Here is an 8,732-nt window from a genome sequence, read left to right as displayed (position 1 = left end):
CTTGATTTAAGGAGGTAAGAAAGATGTGTAGACTGCCATGAATGGAAGCAGGCTTTGTATTTCTGAAGCCCTCCATCCACGTGCCCCCCATCCCATACGCATGTGTGACTCCATCTAACAACACTGCTGTGACTTCTGCTCACTCCACGCTGCTTATTACTATATGTGACCCCCAAGAAGGTTAGGGAGTAAATCCTGCACAGCAGCCTGCTCCCCCTGCAAGGCTGCAGCCCACAGCTGAACCCCCAGCTGAATGCCCAGCTCTCTGCTGCACAGCTCAAACAACACGAGAGTTAAACACGGCACCCAGAGCAATCCATATAAAGCAGATTTCTTTTATTTCCCAGTATGAGAAATTTAAGACCACATTTCCCAAAACCACAACTCCTTTTAAAAAATAAATGCCATCAACATGTGGCAGCATTGGTTCTCTCTCCTCATACGGTTTCGTTTCCTCTAAAGACGTTTCAAGTGCAAACAGAACAGGAATGAACAGCTACAAACCTCTGAGATACAGCATTGCTACGAAGCAAGTAAAGTGCACAGGGAAGCTGGCAACGTCCCTGTAAAGGCTTTAATCATACCTGAAGTTAACAGATAGAAATGCACAGTACTGAAGAGGAGTCAGATTAGGCACATTGTTAGGAGGTAAAGTAGGAAAAATAGAGGGCTTTCAACAAGCCTTCTGGAGCACAGTAATATACGTGTTAAGGCATTAATGCAGGGCTGGTATCCAACCAGGTATGTTAAGGGCGTCTTTGGATCTGTGGAGGTTGTTCATCTGAAGGAAATCTCTTCTTTACCTGCAAAGCAAAAGGCAATTTAATAATTCACTTCCATGGAGGTGATTAACTAGTTGAAGTTGTGAAGTTATCTGTAACTATTTGTATTCCACAAACGCACTAAAACCTATTGAGAGCTGTAGGGAATTTATTGTAGGAGATCAGACTCTCCTTCCTTTCTTTCTTCATGGCTTAATTTTCTGAAGTTACTGCATGTAGCTTTAGTTATGCTATAAGCTGGCAGAACTATTGTGCCACCAGAGAGGTTTAAATACGTGTGTGGTAAAGTCACCCAGTCATCTAGATGGACTCGCATAAAGGCAGTTCCTTGTCTGACAACACAGACTGCAGTGACAAACTTCAGTAGGCATTACACCTCACTGACTAAAAGGAAAGAGCCTATACGCCCATATGTAGTTCAGCCGTGTGTTCTTATGCGCTGCTCTCAAACCACAAACATGGTTATATAGACAGTCATCTCAGACATCATCATCATTTAAATTAGAGGGATAGTGACCAGAGAAATACCAAGCAAGTCAGCATCTGGAGGCACTCCTCACTAGGCTGTGCTAAGCATCCCACAAGTATTTTTCAGCCTGCTCTACTAGTAAAGCAAAACAGGTTTGCTTATATTCTCTTCCTTTTTAATCTCAGTCTCTGTTCCCTGGCAGATACCATTTCATTCGGTTTAACTGCACCCTGCCCATACTCATCCATCCACAATTCAGCTGCAAGAGAGACTGGAGGCAGAAATGAACACAGTGTACGCAACTCGAACGCTGCGAAAGCACATCTTAAAAGCCAAAAATAACTGGTCAAAACCAGAAATGGTTGGGTGCATTTATGGAGTGCTGTGCAGTGTCAGAGAGATAACGCAGCTCCTTCAGATGTAATCTAACTGACAGCTCCTGCCTAGTGAGAAACTCATCCAGAGCCTTTAAGTGCATCAGCGCACAGCAGCGCCAGACACTGCAGCCCCTCCTTGCAGCCAGGCTCACCCAGCACTGCACAAGTGATTCTAATTCAACCATGGAGCACTGCACGGACAGCAGCAGCTTGTTTCTGCATCAAGGCAAGAAAGAACATGGTACCTAACAGTGGACCATCATCCTATGCTTTTCTTAAAGCAGCCTTGTTCCTGACGTAAATTAACTTTCATTTTATTCCAAAATGAAGTCAATGGAACCAGACACATCTAAGATTAAAAAGCACTACTTCATATCACACAATGAGCCCTATATCCAACTTGAATTCTCCATTAAAAAGCCAAAAAACATCAGCTCCTCATATCAGTGTTCTGTCCAACCCAGACTGCATCAGATCCCTCTCTTCCATGGTGCAAATGTACTGCAGCTCTCTGGGAAACACTGCTCTCAAAGGGGTGAGAGCAGAGCAGGGTAAACCCCGATCCTCTCTGCAGACATTTAGTCTACAGACTGTGTAACCCAACTCCCGTTTGTCTTTGCTGCTAACAACACACAGTTCATCTATCAGCCAGATAAGCCCACATTTAAAATCCAAAGCATCTACTTGTTCAGATAAAACTACGGTTCAATTTTAGGTCTCAGGGAACCGTGGGATTCAGGAATCTGTGTGTGCCCACTACCAGAATAGATTGCTCTCTGCTTCTGCCAACTCGTTATATGTTAACACACAATGGAAATGCACCTGGGAAATTCACTTTGACTGATGCATTAAACACAGCCTCTACCAGAAGCAAGGCCACGTCTACCTTCAGCTTCTGCTTGATGCTTAAAAAAGAGATGCAAACATACACACATCCCACAGTCTGACGCTGCCACAGCTCAGATGATTCCTACTTTGAAGCTGCGGAGCTTTGATTCACGGTAGATTTACAGAATGCTCTACAGCATTTAATTGAACTGTAACATCAATTGTCATTCGTCTGCTAACGCTGGACTTCTATGAACAGAAATTAAAGCAATAAGAGCAAAGGAATAGGCAACTGAACTGTAAAAGTGGGAGAAAACCCATAGAAACAAGACAGGTAAAAAAAGCTACGTGTGCTGAATTACTAAATGTTACCAGTGCAAGGACTAAAACCATGGGCACTTCTTTCCACAACAAAACCTTTGATTCAACATTTAATTCTAAATGCTGCCCTCACAGAGATACCCAAAGTCATAGTGCTGTTTTTAATAAGGTCACACCAGGACAGGTCTCAATGAATGCCACTATAGTATTCCAGCAGCGGGCTCATCTGTCATTCAATTCTGAACCCCCCTGCTTACACTGCTGTTGAGCCATTTAACACACCAAACATGTTAACAGACCTGACCGTACTCACCTAGTCAGTGCAGGGCAGCACAGCAGGGAACCGCCATCCTTAAGGCCAGTGAACTTTAAGGTACCAGATCGTTTCATTGCTCAGCTGCGGCCCAAAGAGGGGGTTGAGCTGAGCCAGAATTGCAATCAGCCAACTGCAAGACAACCAAACAACCCGAGAGAGAGAGAACCATCAGCCAAAGGACAAAGCTTATGGCACAGGGAGGGATGGGCCGAAGCACATGTACTATCAGAGGGGGAAAGACAGTGCTTTGGAAGGTGCAGTATCAAAGTCGTGCTCCAGCTCATCCGCACACTGGATGAAGTCAATGAAGACCTGATGGTGAACCATTCCACACCTGATAGATGTGGTCCTGATCAGCCTGCAGCCATACAGAACCACCTGACAGCATTTCTCCATTGTACTTCTTTGGAAAGATACATGAAAGGTATGAGTTCAGAATATAGAAACAGAAAAGAGTTGGCCCTTGTCTTGGTGCCTCTGAAGCATCCTTTAAAGGACAGGAAAAAAAATACATAAGTAAACTACTCTCACTCCCATTATTTTCATTGTAGTGCAGACCCCTCTGGTAAACCTGGAGTCCTCAGCCAACACACAGGAACAAAAAGTAATAATCAATCAATGTGCCAACAAACCCCTGCGGTCTGAGCCAGGGATTCTGTCAGTGGAGCAGCTCACAAAGCAGCACCGCAGGAGCCACGGCCACCACCCAGAACACGAGGAATGCAGCAGCCTGTGGAAAACATCCAGGAAAACTAAACAGAAATAAATACTCCACTGTTACGAGATACATTTGCTTTGTAAATATTACAAGGTTCCGAAAGAGCTGTGAATGCTTCCAGGGATTTAAATCTACATTAAATACTAACTGTATAAACACATTTAGTGCGCGCGCTGGTTCATCTATCTGCTATTTCTAGAACGCTTTGTAAGGAGGAGAAAAAGCAGAGCGGCTTTGTAATGGGAGCTGCCACAAATGTATCAGAGTGCTTAGGCAGTCATGGAAAATTCCACACAAACCTTGATGCTCTGAGCAGCAAACGAGGCGCAGGTCAGCTGGGAGGCAGCTGGAACAGCCACAGGGAAAGATGCTGGCCAGGCTTAAAGAAAACGCACCCATCCTCTTACAACGGACAGATCTTTATTTTCTATGCTGCTTTTAGTTCTGCACAAATTAGGGCTCTTGTTAATGAAGAGCGGAGCCTGCAGCAGCCTATCGGCCACACCAGCCTTGCAATACAGAGCAGCATTCACAGAGCAGCTGAAACAGCAGCAAGGCACCAACGGGAGCAGCCAGCAGAATTCAGGCTGCCATCCTTCAGGTTTGCTATTAAGGTTAAAAGCAAATTAGCTCTTGGAAATCACAGGGAATTTATTTTGCAGTGGTTAATTAGAGGCAGAAAAAAGGGGTGCCAGAGCACTGTGCCATCTGCCTACAGCACCCTGAGCTCAGAGCAGTGGGAGGAGGACAGGAACACCAAAAGCCTGTTAAAGCACATTATTCTCCTTCCCGCTGTACTGAAGGAACTCTGTGCACCAATCTCTCACCTCTCCATGCTTCCAAAGAGCAGCCCAGCACGGCTGGGAATTAAACGAGCTGGAAGCACATTCTGAGTATTGGCACGACCCAGCTGTACAGCCACGCTCCATGCAAGCACCGGGCACCTTCCAGAAGCCATTAGTTGGGGCTGTGTTGGATGCACAAGCTCTGAGCCACAGTGGCACTACAGGTCAATAGCACACGGCTCCTCCTCACACTGCTGGCACCAAAGGGCTGAAAGCACAGCCAGACACTGAGCCCTGTGGCTCCCCAGCACTCAAGATAAGCCAAGGAAAAGCTTTCCCTACATGTTGCTGAAGTGATGCTGCTCGATACAGCAACGTATCGTGACAACACAATACAAAATGCAGCATTCCAAGTAAAACAAAGCGAGCCTTGGCATGCAACAGCTTGTGTTCCTGAGCTGCTAAAATCAGGTATGGCATTCAAGCCACCCACGGGTCCTCCAGCTCTGCCGGATACCGGTTACAACCGCTACTGTTAATTACCCGGCTCATACAAGGAAATTAAAGTCCCTTCTGTTCTAGCAGAAAGATTTCTGAAAGGTCTTTCTGCCATAAGTGCCATCTGTCTGTGCTGCGTGTTACAAATTAAGGTCCTGTTATCTCTGTTTAAATGTCAAATTGGGCAGGCATCTTTTAATCCTCTCCGAATCAGCAGCAAACCGTATCGCTCCTCAGACATCCTGTCCTCTGGCAGCAGGATATCATGGCACTGCTTCAGGCACCGCTTTGTAAACAGCAACATAGATCCAGACCTGAAGAGCACCTCACAAAGCGATGCGAGCCCAGGATTTCTGCAGCAATCACTCCAGATGCCTGGATTTTTCTTTTATCAGATTCCCGAGGCTTGTATATTGTCCTTCAAGAAGTGCTGGGTACATCATCTGTACACAGATCACACACTCGCACGTGGAAAACCCTTGCAGAGAATAAGCAAATTAATGCCATGCAATCAACGTGGTTATTCAGAATGATCCTTTAAATCTAAACACAGAAATACATGCAAGGTGAATTTGACTGACTTTAAAAAGTAGTTAATAGAAATGGAGGTCCAATTTCTATGATTGCAGCACAAAGGCTCTCCTTCATTGCTGGTAAGAAGGCACAGCTAATGGAGGTGATGGTGTTGAGAAGCAGCGATCTGGAGCCAAGCATTTGTTCTATCAGAGCGTTACTGTGTTATTTGCAGCTGCTGCTGTTTCCATGGGAATAAATAGCGGGCATTACTTTTGGAGCAATTCATGTATAACTTCTATTATATTTGGGTATCATTATCAATAGCTTAATAAGAACGTGCTGCTTCCCTTCTATCATGGCATAACTAGAGAAAGGAAACATGGAACCCAAGTTACAACAGATGAGATGAAGAAGGAAGGCAGGGGAGCCCCCATCCACTTCCAGGTAAAAGCAGGTTATCAGTCACACTGAGATTTGCAATGGATCTGCTTCAGTGCAAAAGCCACTAAACTGAGGAGTGAAATGCTACAGGAGCTCCGTGACAAACCCCACAGCACCCTGCTGAGGGTTCTGAGGCTGCCACAGGGCCCCGACTTCACAGCCACTGCCCACCCTCAAAGAACAAGGAGAAAAAGAAATAGAACAAAACCTGAAGCAAGAGGAATTTGGGAGAGTAGGTGGCTATTTCTGTTAAAACATAAAACCTCCGTGAGAAACAGAAACTTAAACACCACCAAGGAAAGCACTCCCACATACGCTGCCAGCTGAATCCTACAGCCACCCGAACACCGCAGCTGAGCACCCAGGAGCCCACACTTATACAAGCATTTGGGACCTGGCACAAGGTGAGGCTGTTAAATAATTGGTGTGCTGGACAGGGAGGCCTTCACAGCCTATATAAAGCCTGAATACCACATAACTAGTGTAAATCAAAGGTCTGTACAGCTGCAGGCAGCCCAGCCCCAATCCTGGAACACAGAGAAACAATCCAGAGAGAGAAATCTGTGTCCTGCAGAGCCCAGGTACAGCTGGCTCAGCTCTGCACAAACACACTATGAGGAGTATATAATGAATGTAAGTCAGCGTGCACGTCTACTCATCATTGTCATACAGAGAAAGCAGGCAGCATCAGAACGCAGCGGTCACATTTAAAACAGAAATTATTAATATATCAAAGGATCACAAGGGGGACAAACGATCTGGCACACACAGCTTGGCTCAGTGCAGGTGTCAGAGGACAAGCAGAAGAATTCTGGTTTATTTTACTGCACTCTGCATCAGCACAAAGACATTTCCTTGGGCAGCACTGGAGGTCTATAGGACAGGGAATGCTAAGAGGTGTCACAAAACAGCACAAGTCAAAATCTGACTCATTTTCTCATGTTTCCTGCTCAGTTTCATGCAGTGGAAACGTGCTTTGATGAAGAGGCAAAGTGTATTTATACTTACAACAGGTAGCAGCAAACAGCACACGTCACCAGCATGGTGTTGATAACGCTGCAGAAAGGAAGGAAAGGCACAGCAGGTTAGGTCTCATGTTATGACTGACCACAAGATCCATATGAATAACCACCAGCAATGAGTTCTGCTTTGATCACATGCAACTGACTCAGCATCAGCTCTAAGTTCTCCCAGCTGAGTGAGATGCAGAGGCCGTGGATGGGCACAGCTGACACAGCCTGGCCAGGCACAAGTACAGCAGGAGTAAAACCTTATGCAGTGTCTTTGCTCCATCTCGCAGCCATTTGCAGCAGTGAAACATCAGAGCTGGATTTTCTGATGCCAACAATAAACTGTTTTCTCCTGAGACTGGCAGAGAAATGAATCTGCAGCTTTGCGCACAAACCATCTTGAAATGGGAGGGAGGGGAATGAGGGTTTCTAACCCTCAGGGATCCATACAGCCCATAGAACTCAGTGGGAAAACGGAGGGTGGTTTCTTTCATCTTCCCTAAAGGGATTGCCCTCTATACACCTGAGCAGCCTCACCTCTTGTTAGGACAGCAACATCCAGCTCCTTTGTGACAGAGATTAAAAGAATTCTCACTCTCTCCATCAACAACCATCTGTCTGCTCCCAAACAGAGCCCACGGAGCTGCACAGCCTGCATATGTTCATAACCCAATGCAAAGCCATGGGCCAGTTAAGATCTATATTGACTTCTGCTAGAAAATGAATCAGCCTGACCCAACACAGCTTTTCTGGTTGGATTTTCTTCTTTAAGATGAAAAGCAATCAGCACATACAGTGTTACTGTAGCATCAGGAGACAGCAATGCTCCAGTTTAAATGATCAAACGTGGGAAGAACTGGAGGTGGATCTGCTGGTGCTTCCCAAAGCTTAGGGACACATCTAGAAGGTGCTTCAAAGCCATTGCTGAGAACAGAAAAGGTTCCAGGCACAAAACCCACTTCAGGCCCCAAAAGAGGCAGCAAACAGCCGAGCCGAAAGGATGGGGCTGAGACCAGATCCTTCAGGGTTAGATAGACAAACAACGGAGAGAAAGCGGCGTTAGTACCTGCAGAGCAGAGGGATGGCAGAGAGAGGAAGCGACAAGAAGTCATGGCGTCCTAATGGGAAAGAGACAGACAGAACGTGGCTCCTCCTGCCCGAGCTTCGCTCTGAGACCCCGCAGCGGCTCCTGCAGCCCCTCCGTGTGCGGGGACCGGGCGCTGCGGGCCGGGAAGGCCAAGGTCAGCACTGAGGGAAGGGCACCGAGCGGCACGGCCGGGCCCGCGGTACCGAGACGGGGATGGAGGAGAAGGAGCCCGCCGCCCTCAGGCCACTCACCCGCGGTTGGGCCCCTTGGGCACGAGCCACGGCAGGACGCCGCCGACCACCCCCCAGAAGACGGTCATGGCGATGATGGGAACCGTGAGGCCACCGTACGCCATGGCGGGGATAAGGCCGAGCCCAGCGGAGCCCGATCCCGGCGGCTCAGAGCGACGGCCCGCCCCGAACCGACGGGCAATCAGCGGCCGGTACGTCAACAGAGCGACGGGAGGATCCGGTGGGAGGAACCTGAAGGTCTGAAAGCCGGAGCTGAACCGCTTCCCTTCCATAAAGCACAGCCCTGCTTGGGGGTATCGGCGTGATGCAGCTGGGTGCTGAGCAGCAAGGCCC

General features: G+C 47.3%; 1 protein-coding gene across 1 annotated transcript; it reads right to left on the bottom strand.

The window, feature by feature from the left end:
* Window positions 1-321: 321 nt before the first annotated feature.
* On the bottom strand, window positions 322-8,571 carry ATP6V0E1 (ATPase H+ transporting V0 subunit e1). Its single transcript, XM_015876082.3, has 4 exons — window positions 8,400-8,571; window positions 7,060-7,107; window positions 3,091-3,223; window positions 322-803 (listed from the first exon to the last, which is right to left on the bottom strand). Exons 1-3 carry the CDS (start codon window positions 8,501-8,503, stop codon window positions 3,130-3,132), a joined length of 246 nt encoding a protein of 81 aa, XP_015731568.1. The 5' UTR covers window positions 8,504-8,571; the 3' UTR covers window positions 322-803; window positions 3,091-3,129.
* Window positions 8,572-8,732: the final 161 nt, after the last annotated feature.

Source organism: Coturnix japonica, chromosome 18, assembly GCF_054131305.1.
Source record: "Coturnix japonica strain WE chromosome 18, WE-NBRP24, whole genome shotgun sequence".
Classification (NCBI taxonomy): domain Eukaryota; kingdom Metazoa; phylum Chordata; class Aves; order Galliformes; family Phasianidae; genus Coturnix; species Coturnix japonica.
This window is presented reverse-complemented; position numbering and strand designations above follow the sequence as displayed.

What these genes read in the sequence shown, in the direction of transcription:
- ATP6V0E1 (XM_015876082.3), bottom strand. Translation starts at nt 8,503, where the DNA reads ATGGCGTACGGTGGCCTCACGGTTCCCATCATCGCCATGACCGTCTTC. An exon ending in CCCAAGGGGCCCAACCGCGG is followed by an intron (nt 7,108 to 8,399) that starts GTGAGTGGCCTG and finishes TCCTTTCTGCAG; the next exon opens with CGTTATCAACACCATGCTGG. An exon ending in GCTGTTTGCTGCTACCTGTT is followed by an intron (nt 3,224 to 7,059) that starts GTAAGTATAAAT and finishes GTTGTCTTGCAG; the next exon opens with TTGGCTGATTGCAATTCTGG.